Source organism: Globicephala melas, chromosome 13, assembly GCF_963455315.2.
Source record: "Globicephala melas chromosome 13, mGloMel1.2, whole genome shotgun sequence".
Taxonomy (NCBI): domain Eukaryota; kingdom Metazoa; phylum Chordata; class Mammalia; order Artiodactyla; family Delphinidae; genus Globicephala; species Globicephala melas.
In genome coordinates, this window is record NC_083326.1 from 46631043 (window position 1) to 46653605 (window position 22563).

A 22563-nucleotide genomic window follows, 5' to 3' on the forward strand; every position below is an offset into this window, starting at 1 on the left:
CTCAGAATGCTTCTGAATAATCGTGACCAAGAGTTTTGCTAGTCATGTAATGCGCCATCTCATTTATTTGTCACAGCAACCCCAAGAGGATGCGTATTTTAATCTCCTTTTTATACAGGTGGAAACTCAAGCTTGAAAGATTTAGTAATTTTTCAGGTCCTGCCATGCTTAGCACTAAATTAATAATAATAATAGCATTATTATTGTTTAATAAACTTTCTGTGTGTAGGCATTATGATAAGTTTTACATAAAATTATCTCATTTAAACCTCACAGCCGTAACCTTGGGAGGCAGGTACAAATCAAGGGAATCAACGTTAGTGAGGTTAAATGCCTTGCCCCAGATCACATACCAGGATGGAAGCAGGCAATCCAACCCTACCGTGCAGGCACCAGCCACTGTTCCCTGCTGCTTTAAATATCCTTATTTAAAGGCACACACGTGTTGAGTGGCAGAGCTGGAATCTGAATCCAGGTGGATGGATCTCATTGTGAAATCCTTTCTCTTCGCTATTGTGCTGTCCTACTACTTGTTCTGGAAGTTCTTCTATTAATTAAATGATCCCACTTATGACCACCCTAACCAGTACTCCAATCTTAACACCAGCACTGAAGCAATTGGTTGTGAGAGTCTAGAATACAGATATTTATGATGTGGTAGGTCCTTTTTAAAAAACATTTTAACTATCAAGATAGCATGTATTGGGCTTCCCTGGTGGCGCAGTGGTTGAGAGTCCGCCTGCAGGGGACACAGGTTCGCGCCCTGGTCCGGGAAGATCCCACATGCCGTGGAGCGGCTGGGCCCGTGAGCCATGGCCGCTGAGCCTGCACGTCCGGAGCCTGTGCTCCGCAACGGGAGAGGCCACAACAGTGAGAGGTCTGCGTACCGCAAAAAAAAAAAAAGAAAGAAAAAAAATAACAAGTAGTGGTCATTAATACAAGGCCAATTATGTAGAATCCGTGCTATATGAATGGTTTTGGCCCCTCAGGGCAGATCCCATGGGCATCCCTGATATTGTGTGTAGACTTTTGTGTGTATCTGAATTTGGCTGAGGAAACAGTCCTCATCAGAACTTCAAGAGTGAAAGAAAGTGTCCTGGAGAGTTTTTCTACCTCTCACTAGAGAAAGAAGGTGATCAAACCTATCTCTTTGATTATGCATAAATTAAAACCAATTTTATTGAAACTTGCTTTTGTACAGTTTTTTAGCACTTATCAGAGAACAAATTTCTGGGAAGGAAAAGATGCACAGACAAGTAGTGAAAATTCATAGTACCAGTGAGGATCCCACTGAAAGCTACCTTGCTTCATTTTCCTTAATGTGGAAAAAGTTATTATCCATAGAAGTCTTATGTTATATTCTGTGGTCGATCATCAAACAAGGGTGGAATAAACAAGATTATTCACTGTTTCATCACTGGTATGTGCCTTTGCTCAAAATGTATTAAAAGGAAATATTTCTGTCATACCATTACTGGATAATTCAATTAGGCCAATGTTCTGTGGATGCGGAATAATGTAATTTACTATGTTGACTAATTAGCCAATCAGATTTCTCTCATTTTCTAAGGCAATGGATTGACTAAAATGTGACCATAAACAAAATAGATTTTATTAGGCATAATCTGCTTTGTAAACAAATGAAATTAATTCTTTGCCTGACCTAAAGCTTTGAAAATGAAAGACCAAAATTGAACACATGCTTCCAATTTTGGTTCTGTTACTAAGATGACACAGAATATAAAAGTTACAATTCAACTTCCCCTCAAGTATTTCATACTTGAGACTAAATGACTCTTAGAAATATGTTCATCAACAGATGGGAGCCACTTATGGCCTCATAAACTCCAAAGCAAGTGAAATTATCTCAGCGAAATAGAAAGATTACAAGAAAGCCTCATCTGCTTATCTCAGAGATGATTCATGCATTGCATATCGGCTCAATGGTGCAATGAATATTGACAGATAATCACCCTTCTTCATGCAAGAGAAATCCTGAAAAAACGAATGCTCGGGATGCAGGTTTGTCATCAGTCAGTAAGCAATTTCCACACATACCCTGTGTTTTTCCTTTTTACTGCTTCTCCACTGATACCAGCCACCAGCCTCTCTCTGGGCTACTCTGTTTCCACTCTTAACGGCCCCCAGTCCATTCTCCACTTGGCCAGCAGAGTGAGCTTTATAAAATGTGCTTCACATCATGTTATCCACCGTATAAAACTTCCAGTGGCTCATATTACACCTCTGATAAAACCCTGCATCTTTCCCATGACCTAAATCCTAAATCTTAAATTCTCCGTGGCCTGGTATTCCTACAGCATGTCGTCCTGCCCTTCTCTTTGATTTCTTCTTGAGTCCCCAGGCCCTTTGCACTGACACAACAACCATCTGCCCTCTGTCCCTCCGCTTGACCAGGCTCATTCCGCTTTGAGGGCCCTTTACCCTCGTTGCACCAGCCTGCAACACTCCGCTCCCAGAACTGGGGTTTCTCCTTGTCATTCAGATCTCTGCTCAACTAGCTTCTCCCAAATAGATCTTCCCTAGACACCTGGTTCACGGGGTCTTCCCACTCTTCACCTGCCACTCATGCTCTGCCACATCGCTGTGTTTTAGTGTTTGCATCACACGTATCATCATCAAAATTTTTGTTCATGTATCTGTTCATTATCTATCTTCACCCACAGGAATGTAAGTACCATGAGAACAGGACCCTTGTCAGAGTCGTTTGCCCCTCTGGCCCCAATGCCATTAAACAGGGCACATATTAGATGCGCAGAATAAATACCCATCAAATGAATGCCTCGCTTGATCCTGCTCGCAGGCTATGACAATAGCCTGGGTGTGAAAAAAAAATGTGTCTAAGTGATACATTGATAGTGGGAATGAACAGTTTAGAGAAAAAAATGAATAGAGTTTGGTGTCTGAGTATGAGAAGCAAATTAACAATCTCAGGCAAAGATTAATGCAAGGTCCCCAGGGTTACTGCAGGAAGGTGATACTCTTGGCAGAAATGTAAAAGTTGTGGTTCAAAGCCACACTTAATGAGTATATGCTACATGGCAGGCATTGTGTATTTGTTCCATTCATTTTTCACAACTCCATAAAGTCGGCTTCATTATCTCTCTTTTATACATGGGAGGCTGAGTCAACTACCCCAAGCTGATTGGCTAGATATCTTATTCCAGTGAGTGAGGTTGATTTGCTAGAAAGTACTAAGTTAAGGTCAGTTGAAAGTTGCAAGTAAAGCATGAATAAGAGTAAAAATTTACTAAGTCTGGTCTCCTTCCCATTTCACAAGTTGTTGGGCTGAAATAGGTGTGAGATGTGTGTCTCACAACCTACCTTGGCACTCACGGGTTCTTTTGCAAATTGGTCTGAGCACCTGTAGACCACCACGATTGTCTTCCTCGTTCTGTAACCATGCGGGGCTGGGGGCTGGAAATACCTTGAAGAAGACACCCAACAGGAAACTGACTGGATGGAGGTAAGAGATGAGATCAGTATGATACCAGTTACCTTGGAGACAAGCACCTGGAGGGTGATAGGACCCCAGAGAAATTAACCAGGATGCAATACACAAAACTTTCTGGTTTCTGTCTTTTGGGCCAACCATCTGCTAAGGTACTAACCTAGAACGTGGAAACTAGACTTTGCTGAAAATTAGTTCTATACTAGGGTCCTGAGGAGACGCGGTCCTGCTGATGAATCTGGGGCGGTAGAAGATGCTTGCGACGCAGCACTCAGGGGTCCTATTACTCACAGCAAGAAAAGGACATTTTTTCCTCAGCGTATAAATCCCCATGGAGACGGAGTCATAGAGCTAGTGTCTTGCTGATAAAAAGCCATGGGGACCAGATGCACTGGTCACTGGGAGTTCATCAGGGATTGAAAGATACCTTCAACTTCCCTCCTTTCATCCCTGATCCAGACACACATCTCAGAAGTACTCACATATTATGTGTTTTCCCAGATTTGCAGCCACTGAAATACCAAGATATAAAATAAGTTCTCTTGAAAAGGCCACCGGGGATGGAGTGAAGACATCATCACTCCATAAGCACCAAGTCTGGATAGATGTTTCTAACAGGAGTGTAGAAGCAGGAGAGGAAATAAAGACACCATGAAAATAAGGAGCTTTGTTCTGAGGCATAAAAGCTGAGCTGATGATCACAATTTCTGTGTGGTTTATGCAGCATAACAGGAAACCCAAAGTCCAGGCAACACTGGCTCAAATCACGGTTTTCTAGAAACAAGAGCCCAGTACCCCCTCGGCCATGCTGATTATTTGGGACTGTCCAATAGAGCATCTGTTCTTGGTACCCAACATATGTAGTTTAAATTGCAGAAGAGAAGCAACCAAAGGTTTGGCAATGGCCACTGCACTCTAGAGCTGACTGCAGCACATGTGGCCATCTCAGTGTAGCTCGGTACAAAGGATAGTGTTCACGCGGACCAAAGGGCAAGGAAACAGATTACAGATGTGATGGCACTGAGAGCCCTGTAGAGTGAACATGTGCCGTATGGTAAGAAACACAAGGTTTGGAGCCAGACAAGCCTGAATTTTAATCCCAGCTCTAGGAGTTGCCAGTCGTAAGACACCAAGTAAGTTTAATGGAAACGTGATCGTAACCACCTGACAGAGGTGGGGTGAGGATTAACTCGTTGAAGCAGTGCCTGGAACACGTGAAGCGCTCTGTCGCTGTTCATCCCAAACCCACCCTCACCACTCATCCTCTCCCTACGGCCTTGGTCCAACAGCTGTGCTTTAACTAAAGGAGGCCGGAGCCCTGACAGGGGCCAAGACATGAAAACCAACCCTCCCAGCCAAATGGTATAAATACATCCTTCCCTGCCCAGGAGGGAGCGTGCTCTGGACCTGGGAATCTCAGTATATAGGCCATGAGTTGCAGGTGAGGCAAGAGTCTTCCCATTGGTCAGAGAACTGATCCAGAATTGCGCGCCTTTTCTTTGGTTTTCACAAGCGCGTGGTGCCTCAAATTCACGCACTTTCATCTTGTTACAGTATGGGCTGTAGTCTGGTTGCTAGTGGCTGCAGTTATGGGCGACCCTAAGAAAATCCCCTGGGTGAAGCCTGAGACTTCCTTCCCCCTACTGTGGGCAGTTTTCTCTTGTGTGGGGAGTAGATGGAGTTAATAGACTGTGATTGTATTTCTGAGCAAGGTACGTCAAGATATGTTTGCTCCTTACAAGAAACAGATTATAGAATCATAGTGAGGAAAGGGGGTTGATGACGCAGTGTCTGCAGGACCTTTAGAGAATTATGCTTGCCTGCTTGCTTGATGATAGCTGTGTCTCTGTAAATAGATTAGGCAGGATCCTGTCCATCAGTGTCTCGATATAAGAGAATTGTGGTCGGTCAACACGAGCCCTGCCATTGTCACTACCACTCTCCCAGTTGGCGTTGTGTTCCCAGGGCTCAAGTAACCTTGGACCGGTAAGTAATGGGTGGGGAAGAAACAGTTCCCCAGGTAAATGCTGCTTCCTGGGACTGGAGCTCTGCCTAAAGAAAAGAACAGGAAGGATTGGACTGTCCCTGGCTCCTCCCTCCCCCCTTCTTACCCCACTTCTCCATTCGCACAGTTGCACTTACTGAGGCTGGGCTGCAGGGGGCAGGCAGCCCTCTGTGATCTCCCCATGTGCAGCATGGGCTCATTCTGTACCAGCTCTGGGAAATGAGGTTGTACAGACCCTGAAGGCTCCCAGCCTCAGGCTAAGGGATCAGGACAAGTGGCACTCATACCTGGCCTTGAGAAGAAAGGGAGACCAAAAGGAGTTGGCTGTGGCCACTGATACTTCTCAGTAGCCATTTCAACGACATCTTGAAACAAGCTGTCATCTTCAGGAGAAACTATCTATCTTGGAAACCCTCAAAAAACTTCAAAATTTATTATTGATAAAATAATATTCTTAAAATGAAAGTGATAAAATGTATCTTAATGCATGAAGAGATAAGACTTTGCAAATATATGCTGGATCATCACTTTGTTTTGTCAGTCATCTATTCCCTCTGACCCCCTCTGACCCGCCCCCCCACTCTACTCCTCCTTGCCGCTCTGTCTTGCTTTGCTGGGAGCTTATGTCATACATTCTTCCTTTGCGTTCTTTCTCAGCCTGAAATCCTGAAAAGAAATCCCTCTCAGCGTGACCCCAGGTTCCCCAGGGCACAATCTGGTGCCCCAGGCCACCCTCCCATCCTAGCGCAGGCCCATGATAGCACCAAAGAGTGAGTCGCCTGCTCTACACTGAGAGGGTTGGGCCGACACTGAAGAGGCAGCCCTGAGTAAAGCCGTGTTGTCAAATATTGCAGGCGACATAAGCCAGAAGGGTGTGTGTGTCACTCAAAGGTGCTGACACAGGCGAATCTGATCTGGGACTGGAAGATGCTTAACCAAATAAGACAAATGGAGTGTATCCTGCCAGCGTCACTGCTGCTCTCACAGTTGGCATGGCTGTCTCAGGGCTCAAGTCGCTCAAGTAGTGGATGGCGAAGAAACAGGTCCTTGAGTGTATGCTGCTTCCTGGGACTGGGTTCTCACCTGTGCTGAAGCCCCGTGTGCCTTAAACAAGTTAAATGAAGAGACTGAAGTCAAATGTATGAGCAATGAATTTTTCCCTTGCGTAGTGATCTCCCCAGTCAAACCAGTGACTGGAAAGTAGCTTGGGGAACAGGGACCTCCAGCAAAGGGAAGTGGGTGAAGGTGAAGGGCGTTTCATCTGGTCCGTGTGAGGCCTGATGTGACACCCTGCCTACAAAAGAGCATTTGTCTCTGCTTACTGAAATATTCATGTCCACCATATTTGGAGCCTTTCTCTCCTGGATGGTATGAGATGACCTCTTACTTTTTACTTTCCTTTGCTATGCTCTGGTTCAGTGGACCCCAAATGCCATTATTGCCTGTGGAGTACCTGGGGAGCTTGTCTAAATTAGAGTCAGGACCCCATCCCCAGATTCTTTTTGGGGTGTCCACAGTGATGTCTAGGAGTCCAGATAGCTGGCAAGCCTCCAGGAGTTACCAGGCCGCACTGAGTGACTTTGAACCAATCTGACTTCACAGGCAGGTAAGGCTCCCACCTACATGCCTACTGTAGCATGAGCAGTTCTACCTGTGCCTGTTTTATTTGTCTTCTCTTTGCCAAAGATTTGTTTGAATACAGATTTTCGGCACCTTAAAAGAATCGGTCAATTATTTATCTAAGTTAACCTTGATCTTCTGATTAGCACTGTTTTTCTTCGACAAGGTCATAAAACAACTGCTTAGAGGCCCATCATTAAAGTGTAATCACATTCACTCAATTAGTTATTGGTCATCTTCTATGTGTCAGGCAACGTGCTAGGTACCAGAGATCCAACAAAGAACAAGAAAGATTAGACTTCTGCAGTCATATTCTAGTGCAAGAGATGTGGATGGGGTGAAAATAGACAACTTAGAAGTAAAACAATCATTTTATATTGTGATAAATGCTATGAGCAAAATAAGCAGGGTTCAGTGAGAGAAAATCTCAGAGGGGAGCATAATTTAGACAAAGTAGACAGGGAACAAATCCCTACAGAGGTGACTTCTGAGCGCCACCAGGCATGCTGGCTGCTAAGAGCTTGAATAACATAGTGACAAGTGGTCATAGAATTGCAAAACTGGAAGCAATGATGTACTGGAAGGTTAGACAATGAGGGTCAGAGAGATGATGGAGGGGGCGCAGCCTCTGTCAGTGGCAAGGTCCATGTGAAATGGAGAGACTTCTACAAAAGGCAAGGTGGTCAAGAGAGCAGAGAGTTTATTGGGTGTCGGAGTCACTACACGTGATGACAATAGTGGAGATGAAGAAGCAGAGTCTGAGCCGGAAGCTAAACTCTTCAGTGCATGAAGATGAAAGGTCAGTGAGAAAAGCAGGTGACAGCATGGGGAGAGGAAAAGGGAGGTTGAGCAGGACACATGTGCTTCACAGAAGGAGGAGGGTTTTGCTGGGGCGTGTCCTGGAAGCCACAGGGAAGGACAAGGAAATAGCTCCCTATCTTCTGGCCTGAGGGACAAGCTGCCCAAAGAATTGAAGTTTCATCTACTTGAAAAAGTGCAAGGGAAGCAGAGGTTTGGGGGCCATCCAGGTTTCATTAGAAAAAGTCATGGAAAACAAGCATTCCAGAAGTCTCCAGAGATTAAAGAGGAATTTGATGACCACAAGCTGAAGATCCAGAGAGCACAGTGGAAGGCTGATTTCGTTTTCCTTTTTGTTAATGGGGCAGGGAGAGAATTAACTGGGGCATGTGTAGAGACACGCAAATAATATTCTGGATAATAATGGACAACCAGCGAACCTTGAAATTCACTAGGTCGCTGGGATAGAATACTATTATGATGAAGACTGCTATTAAAACCATAATAGCAATTATTATCTATAGTTGGAGTTGTTGAAGAAGTAGCAGCAGAAGGGTAGTGGCAGTTTGATTTCAGGGCTGTGCTAAGCACTTCCCATGCTGTCTACCAATAACCCCATGATCTTTCGAACCTCAAGTCAAATTTTACATTATATGTGAAAGTTTTACAGACTACAAGTTGTTGATCAGGGGTAAAGAGGGATTCAAGGCTTTCAAGTCACCCTGGCAGTCTGTGAGAAGACCGCAGACAGATGCTTTTAGAGTGGAAACCCCAAGTAGTTGGCTCAGTGGCGTGGAGGAGCTTGATGGCTGTTTTATGGGGCTACGCAAGTTGGTGTATGGTGATCAGGGGTTACGTAGTCAATATTCTTCCACTAGAAAGAAGCATCTCTCCTTAAAGCTCAGCTAGTGGAAGGACTGTGATGCCTGGAGGTGGTTCCTTCCACAGCGCTTTGTTCCTCTGCTCTTTTGCTCAATTTGCTAGAAAATTCCTAATCATCCTTGAAGACCTAATTTGACTGATACATTCATTCCTTCATGTAACAAATATTTGAGAGCAATAACTAGAGACTACAGACCGTTCTTGACCCTGAGAACATAATAGTAAATAGGTCTATATCTATAGCTATCTACCTCTGTCTCTCTATATATACACATCTCCTCTAGGAAACGTTCCCCAGCACTTCCTCCACACCTAGGCTGGTGGCCCTATGCTTTACTCCCCCAGCACATCATTTATTCATTCATTTTTCCAATACCATGCTGACAACCCTACATGTATAGCCTCAGTCCAGTCTTCTCAACCATCTCTTTCTAGTCTAAGTGAGATCATATTACTTCACTGCTCAGAACACTCCAAAGCCTCTGTAGTTTATCCAGAGTAAAAGTCAAGGTTCTTACAAGTTTTGTCACTATCAGAGGATGCCACCTTGTAAACCCCATCTCCCATGTCTTCCTTTATCCAGTCACTTCCGAGAGTTGTAGGAAGGATATAGTCAGATGAAGAGCAGAGAGTAAATGGGTTGATTCATCCCACTGACAAGAGAAGTAAATTCTCATTCCACTTTTGATACAATTTTATGCAGCAGGACATCAAGTAGACTTTCGGTTTCCGTAGTCTTTCTTCACTTGGGAAAGAGGGAAGGGCTCATACATGGATGAAATTGTATGATAACATGATTATAGTTATGAAATTATTGTGATAAATGAATTTAGAAAAATAAAACATTTTCCAAGGGAAAATAATATATATCACTTTTTGCAAGTGCTTGGAAAACTGAAGCGGTCACCAGAATTTTATAATTGGCCTTGCTACAATTTTAAGTTGTAATTTATTACTTTGAACTGTTCTGTGCATTACAGAATGTCCCCCAAAACAACAAAAATTTCAATCCAAATACAGCTACATTTTGTATCTACATTCAGATACATTAAATCAATGCTCGAAGGTAACACACTCCTTAATAGGGCAAGAATCGTTGACCTACAAAATGATGGAGTTATATTTTATTGCATTACAGGCAGAGCTCAGATAGAAAATTCAGGGCCTTTTTCCTTTCTTTCTTGTGTATACCTTTTTTCTTTTTTTTTTGCGTTTTGTAAGATTATATAATTGATACCCACAGATGCACAGTACAAAAACAATAACAAACTTACTATGATCATAGATTCAAATCAATAACTAGTAGTTTTATCCCAATAATATTCAGATAGTTTAGTATGAGAGTATTAATGTAATGCAGCACATGAACATTAAATGAATATCATAGTAGCCCAAATATATATACTATGAAATGTGAAGCTTTGGTTCAAAGTGATGCATGGGTACCACTTTCATCGTTACGTTTTCTATGAAGAAGCTTATTACAAAATGTATATTCCACATGCTTTGCTAAATTGTTCTGGCAGCTTACACGAAATGTGTGCCCCTTGATAGCATTTTAAAATAAATATTTTAAGTTCCTTATCAAATACCCACATTTGTGAATGTGCTTTCAACATTTCCCCTTCTCTATTTTAACAGAACCCCAAGTCCCACATGTCTGAGGATCCCAAGAATAAAGAGGAAAATCTACTCAACTCTGAGAGGCCTATCAGGGTCTTCACAGAGAACAACCACTCCCAAGGAGAGGCTCAAGTTTTGAGTAGGATCACAGGGTCACCAACAATTCAGTTGATTGAAAAACATCAAGGGACTAAGACCCTTTTCAGGAAGTTCAGCGAAATGAATTGGCCGGTGGACATTCGCCCTTTAAACAAAAGTTTAGTCACAGATAGCAAATGGAGGAGAATTGATGCAACTCAAGAAAAACGCAGGTCTTTCCTTCAGGAATTTTGCAAGAAGTACGGTGGGGTGAGTCGTCCTCAATCCCATCTTTTTCACATGGTCTCCAGGATCTATGTAGAAGATAAACACAAAATTTTATACTGCGAAGTACCAAAGGCTGGCTGTTCCAACTGGAAGAGAATTCTGATGGTACTCAACGGATTGGCCCCCTCCGCGTACAACATCTCCCATGATGCTGTTCACTACGGGAAGCATTTGAAAAAGCTCGACAGCTTTGACTTAAAAGGGATTTATGCTCGTTTAAATACCTACACCAAAGCTGTGTTTGTTCGTGATCCCATGGAAAGGTTAGTGTCTGCATTTAGGGACAAATTTGAACACCCCAATAGTTATTACCATCCGGTATTTGGAAAGGCAATTATAAAGAAATATCGGCCGAATGCCTGTGAAGAAGAATTAAATAATGGATCTGGCGTCAAATTCAAAGAGTTCATCCACTATTTGCTGGATTCCCACCGTCCAGTAGGAATGGACATTCACTGGGAAAAGATTAGCAAACTCTGCTACCCATGTTTGATCCACTATGATTTTGTAGGAAAATTTGAAACTTTGGAAGAAGATGCCAATTACTTTTTACAGCTGATTGGGGCTCCAAAAAGGCTGAAATTTCCCAACTTTAAGGATAGGCACTCTTCTGATAAAAGAACCAATGCTCAGGTGGTGAGACAGTATTTAAAGGATCTGACTAGAACTGAGAGACAATTAATCTATGACTTTTATTACTTGGATTATTTGATGTTTAATTATACAACTCCATTTTTGTAGTGTGCATTCATTTTCTAACACCCTGGATGTACTTCATGATGATGGCCTCAAATCAGCTAGCTGTAATTTTCCTATAATTCTCTCTATGAGAAAAATTTAACTAAGTGCAGTTGTCTTGGTTTAATGAAGGTTTTTTACCAAAGAGTATGAAACCAATTGGCACAAAGTTATAGGAAAATTACCACAGAGACATGTAAACAACTTCAGTTGCTCTAAAATGTTTGGAAAAGAGCTGCTTTTGCATTATGGATTATATTATAGAAGCAATAACCTAGCCAGCTGCTACATTAGGTACAACTGCCTTTTGCAAGGGCAGGAAAAGCGATCTAAAATGGCATGAGCGTATGTCTCCATCCTGGGATCTGTTGTCTAAAGTGCATGGAGGTATTTTTAGCGGTCTGTGGCATATGAATCAAATGTTGCCTAGTCTTCTTACAGCCCTGGAAAGCTTTCCATCAACTGTAATGATAAATCAATTTTGAAATGGTGTTTTGGACCTGAACATTTCACTTTAGATTGGAAGGCATTATGTGATTTACAAGATGAGAATACAGCAGAAAAACCAGATGAAGCTATGGCTTTTTATATTCAACAGCCAATAAAAAATGCACAGCATGCGAAGATCAAAGCAACAAAAGTAACCTTTCTCTTCCAGAAAAAACTTAAGGGAATTGATTCTGTTTCCTTCTGAGCCCTTTTTGCAGAGACAAAATGAACGTAACCACTAAAGGTCTTCACTTTTGAGAAATTTAAGCCTCATCAGATATAAATGTGCTCCTCATTCTGGTTTAATTGGGCAGGGGGGAAATTGTTTCAGGATGGAATAATCATCAAAAACAAAAGTTGCCACTCTGAATATAGACCTCAAATAATAACAAAGTTTTATAAGAATATTATTTGAATCAAAGCACCATGTGCATAGCTTTATATGTGGAATGTACTCTAAGAATAGCTTTTGTCTAATTATTCAGCTTGAGAATGACTTTTTAAAAATGAATAAACCACTTCAAAGGTAGGTTATGTTCTAGAGAATAAACATAGAGCCCCTAGAAACTTTTTTTAATAGGCTTATGCATAAACAAAATAAGGTATTTTCTTTTCAAGTTTAAAATATTCTATACTAACAGAATCAAATACTATTGTATTCGAGCAGTCAATCAGAGTCTTTAGAAAATAGGACCATGTGTCACCCCTATGGAAAGTTGTAATGCATTTTGGAAATTTTTTCCAAGGAGCTCTAAACCTGTAGACGTGTCTGGATGGGAAATCTATTTTAATTGGTCGACGGTTACTCTGAGTTAAGCAAACCACACATTCAAACCCTGTTTAAACACATTTCTTGAATATGTTCCTCTTCTCAAACGGTTTTTTGTGTTTTGTTTTGTTTTGTTTTTTTGGCTGCGTTGGGTCTTCGTGGCTGCACGTGGGCTTTCTCCAGTTGCGGCGAGCGGGGCCTACTCTTCGTTGCGGTGCGCGGGCTTCTCATTGCGGTGGCTTCTCTTGTTGCGGAGCACGGGCTCTAGGCACACGGGCTTCAGTAGTTGCAGCACGTGGGCTCAGTAGTTGTGGCATGCAGGCACTAGAGTGTGTGGGCTCAGTAGCTGCGGCACACGGGCTTAGTTGCTCCACGGCATGTGGGATCGTCCCGGACCAGGGATCAAACCCGTGTCCCCTGCATTGGCAGTTGGATTCTCAACCACTGTGCCACCAGGGAAGTCCTATCATTTTTTCTTGTCGGTAAATATTCAGTAATGCCTCTCAAAGAAAAGTAGGTATTAATATATGAATATTAATAGACCAAGATAGTTACAACTGTGCTTGTTTCATTTTGACTTCCCATATCATGGCTGAGCTTTCATGAATCGCTTCATTCTTTACACCCGCCTGCCGCATCCCATCTGTCTCCCGAGGAGAGGGGAACTGCAGCAGGCCGCCAGATCAGAAGTATTAAACCTTCTAAACCAAACTTTTACTACTTTTCCACTCTATTCACTTTTGCCTCTAAACCATACACTTAAGCTGTGCTCTCCGTTTTTAAGTAGTTTCACTCTAGAGTAATCTAAATTGTATAATTTAAATTTTGCTATACCGTGTAGAGTGGATTCCTAGTCAGTTAGAGACATTGAACTTATCTTTTTATGGAGAAAGAGAGAGAAAGAATAGAAAATATGCCCAGCAGCCTGACATTTTATTCCGAAACTACACAAAACTAGTTTTAGATGGGATCTGCTCTAAAGGATAGGGGAAGTTTTATCAAAGCTATTCCTAAAACCATATAAAGAACAAACAAAAAACCTTTCTTTTCATAACTTTGGGGGAAAAAATGGAAATGAGCGTCCTCTCTTATTAACATTTCTAATGCACTTAAGAGGATGGAGTATATCTATATCTATATATATATATATAAACAATCATATATATGTATATATATGATTGTTTGGCATCGGTGGTAGAGAAGAAGGGTGAGAGGAAGTCAACGGTACACAGTGCTCTCTATCAAAGCCGTTCTGTATCTTACACTGTAAAAACTCCTTTCCCGACCCTTTCCGCAGACCCTGTGTAACCATAGTTAGCCCTTCCGTCATTCTTTTCCTCAGTGGACTCTCATGCCAGCTGGCATCCTGTGTGGTTGATTTCCAGGGGCCATGTGTGTTTTTAGGTAGGAAGAACATTTTTAATGTACCTGCTCTCCCTTTTAAATGATGTCTTTTCACATTAGGACCAAAGAAGCCATCATCATCCTGGATTCCTTGGGATTTCAAATACATTTCCCATTTATCTCCCCTGAATTACTCTATTTCTTAGACCAGCTCACGTTCACCTTTGTCACTTTTGCCTGAGTGTAAATGCCAAGTGTGAGCATCACTGTTCCATTGGACACTCACCATTTCCTGGATTTAGTTTCCTAAAGGCAAGTGACCAAATCTGGACTCATCTTCCAGATGTCCAGTGTTCCCATTTTAACATTAGCATGCCTTAGGTGTAATTGTTAGTCCTCTAATTAAACCCTAAGGATCTTATTTATTTTTATAGACAGCAGTAGCACAGACCCCTTCACTCTGTTATTCTCCTGTCTGGAATTACTATTAGGGTAACAAGTTGGCAATGAAGCCCAAAACCACAGTTACTTAACCTGGTAAACTACCCATGGGTATGCATTATTGAAGTGATTGCGTCCAGAAACTGCCGTAAACTTCAACAGAGACGTTTTTGCACAGGACACCCAACTTTCTGATTTTCACATGTATTTGGAAATATCCATTGTCCATGGGAACATGGGGCCACTTGCTAAATTCTCTAACTTCAAGGTCTATAAATATTATCTAGCAATTCAAGAACTACTTGGACACCATTTATAATGACAAAGAGGAAAAAAGCCTGTTAATTACACTTTTTTCATGAATAATTACTCTTCAGAAAGGTGTTATCTCCTAAACACTGTATATTAGTGCTTAGCTGAAGGGAATATATAAGCAGATACAGAGAATTTTTGAATATTAAAGCTCTCTTTGAAAACATCACTTGCTGAATTAGTATCAGTTGGAATTACTAAGCTGGGGCTGCAATAAACATCTCCCTACTCTGAATTCTCATTTGGCCCCTTGGGGCACCTTTAAAACTCTAGGCCTTTGTGGAATATGGTGAAGCAGAAACTTTGCTTCTGGCTGACATCCCCCGTGTGTCCTGATATTTGAAGAATGGTTGACCAAGGTGTTTCATAGTAGCTCAACCACCTGAGGACCTTAGACCAGGGCTAAGATAATTTAGTTCTACCATTAGGGTCACACCGTCTCAATCTTAATCATAATCATTATAGTAATATTCATAATCATAGCTAACAGCTATTCAGCACTTAAGTGCTTTTCATGCATTAATTTATTTAATCTCCATAGTCAATCTAAGTTAGGGGTTGTTATATGCACCCCCATTTCCCATGTATAATAAAGGAAACTAAAGCAGGGTGTGCTTTAGTTAAATTACCAGCTAAAGAGGCATAGCTGGTAATTAGGTGGGGAGGCAGAATGAACCCAAGCAGCAAATACCACTACCAAACACTCTTCTTCTTTTTAAAAAAAAAATTTATTTGTTTTTATTTTTGGCTGTGTTGGGTCTTCGTTGCTGTGCACGGGTTTTCTTTAGTTGTGGCAAGCAGGGGTTACTCTTCATTGCAGTGCGCAGGCTTCTCATTGTCATGGCTTCTCTTGCCGTGGAGCACAGGCTCTAGGCACTCAGGCTTCAGTAGTTGTGGCATGTGGGCTCAGTAGTTGTGGTGCACGGGCTTAGTTGCTCCGCGGCATGTGGGATCTTCCCGGACCAGGGTTCGAACCCGTGTCCCCTGCACTGGCAGGCTGATTCTTAACCACTGAACCACCAGGAAAGCCTCAAACACTCTTCTTAGAATAGTATAAACTTAACTACTTACTTTTGGTTTCTCTTACCTATATTCAGAACAACCAAAGGAAAGAAATATATATTGGCAGCTGAAAACTTTTTTGACATTTCAAATCAGCTTATTTCTTTATTCCTGTTGAGTTAAATTGACAAATTCAAAGATTTGATAAAAAATTACACTTCCTCTCCCTCCTCCTTTTTTTGTTTTCCTAGTTGATCATGAGACACAAAGTTTTCAAAAAGAGAAAAAAAGTCCTTGGAACAAATTTAGTCTAACAGAAACACAATGTCATTTTGACAAGAAAGTCCAGACAGATACAGCAGTGGGCAAGGTCACCGGGGATATAGTTCAAGAGGAAGGGAGTTCGGCCTGTTTTCCACACATCAGCACTTGATGGCCATTGTAGATACTCATGACTCAGCAAGTCAGCCGAAGGGAAAGCTCCATGACTACTGCTAGAAACTAAGCAATTGTGCTCGTATCTTTTTCCTGAGTTCCCATCCCCAGTACTAGTTTAGTAGTTAGATAACCCTTAACTAACTCAGGAAGACTGTAGAAAAGAATAGAGGAGCAGCTTGACTTAAACCAACTGAAAACCACCATGAAAAAGTCAGATTAAATAAGTGCTCAGCTAGAAGGCGGCAGACTTTTCCTAGGCCTGCGGACGCTCTACCTGAGGAAGGCCAACTCTGAGTCCAACAAAAGAGTACTGCCCTGCATCATTTAATTCTCAGGATTGCCTAGTCCCTCCCGTCTTGGTTTTTCACCAGGATCTTATTCTTCCAGGTGAATTTCTTCAAATCCACTTAAGCGATCATTTTTTCTCATCTCTAAGCCTCTGCTCTAAGCCTCTTCTATTGAAATACTTTCTCTCTGGACATTCATTTCATGTTAACTCACCAAGAAATCTTTTTAGACTAGCCAATTTTCAAATCTTATTTCTTCATGAGCGCTCTCATCAATGGAAAAAGGCAGAATGATCTCCTCCTGATACGACATTCATCCGATTCTTCTTCTCCTGCCAATGAATGCAGACATTCCTTCCCTTACTTTTTTTTTTCTTCATTAATTTATTTGTTCATTTGCTATATCCCTCTTTATATGCATACAAAATCTCTGTTGTCATTGGAATGTGTCTTAGGTCTTCCAAGAGTGTTGTTTATTTCCCTTTGCACAGTTTCTAGCAAAGCATTGCATGGAAAGAATTCCTTTAATAAATGTTTTTGTGATGTTGTGTAAAGGTTCCCCTACTGTTTCTCTTAGTGTATAATGTGCATATCTCTGCCTATGACTTTCAGGCATCTATAGGCCCAGTGGATCTAAAGAGGAGGTTCCAGAGCAGGGCAACTGGGGGAAGTGAACCCAAGCCACATGCCTTTTCTATACTAACAGTCACACCTTAACCTGAAGGATAGCTGTGGACACAGCAATCTTGTATTGATACATTTCTAAGGTGACATATTTGTTTATGGAGTTTTCAGAGGAAATGTTGAAAAAATGCATAATTCTGGTCAATATAAGAGCCATTTACTGAGCACCTACTGGGTAGCAGACACTGGAAAAATACATACATTCACTTGACATGAACAGTACGTTTCATACATTCCCCAGAATATGAAAGTTACATATTATTCCACCCATCATTCTATAAATAAGAAAACTGAGGATCAGAGAGGTTTAATGACTAGCTCCAGAGCCAGCTTCCCACCAAGGTCTCTCTGGTTCCAAAGCTAAGACCACACTAGCCACCTACAGGCCAGATCTGGCCACAGATACATTTGGTTTGACCTACAATGCATTTTATTTAATATTTGGATTAGTTGGCAACATTTTAAATTGGGACTCTTTGGTCAGTGATAGGGAATTTCTGTTACCCTGCATGTACCTGTCTGCCTGAAAACATGCAGAATCAAGGTCAGCCCCTTCAGATGAGGCCAGAGATCTCTCTTGTTCATGCTCTCCACCTAGCCATCATCACCCATTTACCTTGCGGGGCTGACTCCTAAGTGTCCCACTTTTCAACCCCTGCTCTGAAGAGTATGTTCTTCCATCCACCAAGCTTCCAAAGGAAAAGTGATTTCTGAATATTTTCTTTGTCTGTATTTGTGTTGTGCCATCCCTGAGGTCATCACGTTTTGGGTTTCCTTATCCTCACTCGAAATGCTGCTTGTCCTTTGGTCTTCTATCCAGTGTGATGGCCAAACAATATTTCATCGTTTAAAGAAATCTCTTTTGACCAACAAAAGAGATGTTGGGAGAAATCCAATACCTTTCTTTGGCATCCTTCTGTCTTAGCCACTGGGTACCCCTGGAAATAACCGTCCTTCCCATCCCCTTCAGCAGAGATGAGTCATTCTCTCATGCCCTCAGAACCTTGGCATCTAGGGACGAAAACTGGTTCACATTGATGTATCCAGACTCTTATTCGATAACCTTCCTGCAAAAACTCCTGTTTTGAAGGGGTACCTACTCTTCCTCAACTCTGAAAATTGCCTGTTTCCCAGATTTCTCTGAGGATTTCCCTATCTGGCTCATAATATTCCTCTCCATCCCCTTCCTGCAATTATCCTGGGTGACGTTAGCATTCCCGATGACTTTCCACCAGCTCTGTTTCTCAGTGCTCTAAACTCTCTTTCTCCCACTTCAACGCTTGGACAGCTGGAGAAAACAGAAACACTGCCATGAAAATCAATAGCTACAACTTTTGTCCCCAAAGAGCAAGAAAAATCCTGTGGTAACCTATACAGTACTTCATTTTATCCATTCATTTCCTCAAAATATATCCAAGGCTTAGAAAAATGTTCTTCAGAAATATTTTGAATTGAAATGTACTTGGCACGCTAGAGTAATTACCGAATTAAAATGACAATATTACTAGGGTGACTGTAATTATCCTTAGGAAAAAATAAATCCTGATTTAGTTTATCAGTTCTTCAAAAAAATAATGTACGGACCACCTGGACCAAATTTTTGTTAGAAACAGATTTCTGTAGCCCACCCAGGATGCACTGAATCAGAATCTCTTGAAACCCACTTGGGAATTTTTTTTTAACAATCTGCTGGGATGAGTCTTACATACAGCAAAGTTTGAGCACCACTTATATGTGTGTGATTTTTTAAAAATCCTAGTCGATTGTAAGCCTGCTCCTTTCATTCCATTGCTCTGTTGAAAGTTAAAAGCTCTCAACTGAGAGATGGGTCAGCAGGTGTTGGTACCAAAGCCCGACATGGGATTTTGACCAGTGCTGAAGCAGAAACTTGGCATCTGAGGCTGCCAACTGCAAGAACTAGAGCTGGAATGACGTGAGTTATGGGGACAGCGCTGGGCACTGCCCAGGCTTTTTGAAAGCTTTCAGGATGAAATGGGGAGATGGAAACGTTCCCCTTTTGAAACACAAAAGACAAATGTGTACTGAGGGCAATTCTGGCAACTCAACTTCACACTAAAAACCAAGTGAAGACAGGATGAGTTTCTCCAATAAAAAATATAAAACCTTTCTCAAATTGAACGAAGATGATTGAAAATGGAAAATATTTGCTATTTGGGTTATTAGTTTGAAAGCAAGTGCCCCAGGAAATATTTTGCAATTAACTTAAATCATAAGAATGTACATTTCTTGGGCTTCATTAAAGAATTTGTCTCTCCTTTCCTTTCTGTGAGGTTGAACCACATAACATTGTCAACATCTGAGCGCTTCTGACATACAATCACAGCATTTTTAATGTTTCCACTATGAGTTCTACTGCTCCCTACCAAATTCTAGCTACACTAGCATTCGCCTAGACTATCAGAAATCGCCTCTGGAAAACGCTCTACCCCTCACCACTCTTCCCTTTCCTTTTCTCTTTTTTCCTTTTTAAATTTTTGATTGCGGTTAAATACACATAACCTAAAATTTACCATCTTAACCATTCTTAATTCATTATGCAACCATCACCACCAACCGTCTCCAGAATTCTTTTCATCCTCAAAACTGAAGTGTCACACCCATTATCATTTAAATAACTCCCTCTTCCCTTCCTCCAGCCCCGGTAACCGCATTCTACTTTGCATCTCTATGAATCTGACTACTCTAGGTACACCATATAAGTGGAATCATACAGTTTCTGACCTCTTGTGACTGGTTTCTTTCACTCAGCAAAATGTCCTCAAGGTTCACCCATGCTGGGGACATGTCAGAATTGCCCTCCTTTTAAAACTGAATAATGTTCCCTTGTACATATAACTTCTCCCTTTAATCCACTCTGCACACTTCGAAAATAAACTTCCTACAGCATCATTCTGCTCCCAGCTTCTCATTGCCTGGCTTTAAGACCCTCAGCAATCTAACTTTTATCCAGTATTACCTGATAATGGCATCAGACCCATTATTATCCAGCCAAATTGAACTATCACATTCCCTGAAAATATCCTTGCTCTTCTCTCTATTTTGTTCCTATTATTTGCACAGCCTGTAGTGTCCGTGTTTCTCTCTCTTAAATGGCCTCCTCATAGGCCCCCTCCAACATGATGCTGCCTCCCATCCCCCCATTCTAACCCCATCCCTCCCTCCCCACCCGCACCATCCCTCACTCAGCTGCTTCACCCACTCTGCCTGGGGAATCTCTTCCGTTCCCCTTGCTGTAACCCCACCCATAGACTGATGGCTCCCAAATCCCTGTCTCTAGCCTGCATGTCTGTAGTGGATCTTGACTCAGATTCCAACTTCCTGCTGGACCCCTTCACCTAGATGGCCCATGGGCACTCCCAGCTCCACATGATGGAAGCTGAACTCATTACCTAACCCCCAAACCTGTTTTTTCCTTATTTGATGCCATCACCATTCATCTCCTCTGTCTCCCATGACAGGAGCCGAGGATTCAAGCCAGACCTCTCCCTGTGCTGACCCCCCATAGCCAGAGGCAAGCCCCCTAACTTCACCACCTACATCTTCCTCCAGCTTCTCCTCTCCTCCCATCCATTCTGCTACTTTCCTAGTTCAAACCCTCACCCTGTCTGGCCTGCAACACTGCAATACTTTCTAACCGTCCTCCCACCCTTGTGCTCAACGCCATCCTCCATACTGCCATATTCACTCTCAGATGTAAACCCAAGCCTGGCATTTCTCCACTTAAAGCTCCTTAGTAGTGCCAATCATCCAGTTTTGTCTCCTAACACACGTGCAGTGTCCTCCATGATCCTAATTCTTCTCCAGCCACATTTTCTGCCAGTTCCTACCTCCCTGCTTCCTCTCCAATGACCTAGAATGGCCGTGATCCCCGGACCGTGGGTGCTTTCCTGCCCCCTGCCTTTGCTCATCCCGTCCCCTCTGCTGGAAGCATCATCTACCCTCCATTCACCTTCCGAGGCCTCCTAATCCCTAATCTCAGCTCGGACGGGCATCCCTTGCCTCTGCTTTGGCTCACATGAGATGCCCTGCTCCTGTGTTACTGGGAAGCAAAATCCTATGGTGGTTAAGAGCTGGGGCTTGTCATACGTAAGAACTGGGTTTGAATCCCACGTCTTCAACTTTCAAACTTTGGGACTTCTCCAACTTATTTAACTTCTCTGAGTGCTAGTTTTCTCATATCAAAAATGAGGATAGCAATGCCTACCTTGTAAGGTTATTGTGAGAAATAAGTGGGAAACTTGTGTAAAGTGTTTAATAAGTGCTCAATGAATTATAACTACTGTTATTATCCCATTAGACCCTTGTGTATCTCTATCTTTGCACTTATAGAATTCTAATTATTTCTGTATGTGTCTGGCTCCCCCAGTACACTGAATTCCTGTAACCTCAGAGAAGGCACTCGCTAAATATTTGTTGAAGAAATGAATGCAGGAACGGATCTTGCACACCTACCCCTGTGTGGGCATTGCACTGCGTCCTTCCCTTATGGCATTATGACTTGTATTATGACAATATGAAAATGTGTCTTAACTTTTCTGTTAGATTCTAAGTTACCCGAGGGCAGAAACCATGTCTCACTCAATAAATGTACGTGAAATTGAATTTCAGACTTTCAAGTGTTGATTCTTTTTAATAAGATAATCGTTTAAAATAGCGGGCTTTCTAACTACAACATAGAAACAAATAAGAAAAACCTGTCACACCTGCTATCTTCAGCCCCTTTCTTTCTGTTACCTCTACATCCTGACTGGGCTGAGCCTCAATCTCCTCAGATAAGCACACTGTTCCCCATCTTAGGGCCTTTCTGAGCATCTGGTGCCAATGCACATGCAACCTGTAGGTAGAGGAGAGTTAATACCTGATGGGGAGAGCTTTTGATCAATGGGAAGTGGGACCAAGTGGACATATTACTCTCCCTTTATTTCCTCAAGAGACAGTACAGAGACTTTTTTCCCAGTGGTTCTACTGGCAGCCAGCTAGACATTGCATCCTCACAGTGGCCAACGTCCCGTCCCTGATTCACTCCACTGACCCTCACTTCAGCTCCCTGGGGTTGTACTGATTGTACTGATTCAGGGCGAGCATGTAAGACCTCTGCTTCAGATGCTGCCTTCTTGGGAACCGGAGTGTAGTAGTTTCCTACAGCTGCTGTAACAAAGTACCTAAAACTGGGGGCCTTAAAACAACAGAGATTTAGCTTCTCACAATTCAGGACAGAAGTCTGAAATCAAGCTTTCTTCTTGGTTGGCTCCTTACTGAGACTCTGAGGGAGGAT

General features: G+C 42.2%; 1 protein-coding gene across 4 annotated transcripts in view; it reads left to right on the forward strand.

Annotated features, from left to right (window-relative positions):
* Positions 1-22563, forward strand: part of AQP4 (aquaporin 4) — a 284383-nt gene that overhangs the window by 222552 nt on the left and 39268 nt on the right. For 3 of the 4 annotated variants that reach the window (XM_070043430.1, XM_070043432.1, XM_070043431.1), the window contains exon 5: positions 10416-11026. The exons of the other annotated variant lie outside the window; for it this stretch is intronic. In XM_070043430.1, coding sequence (XP_069899531.1) covers positions 10416-11026 — 611 coding nt within the window. The remainder of the gene's footprint in view (positions 1-10415; positions 11027-22563) is intronic. 4 annotated transcript variants of the gene reach the window in all.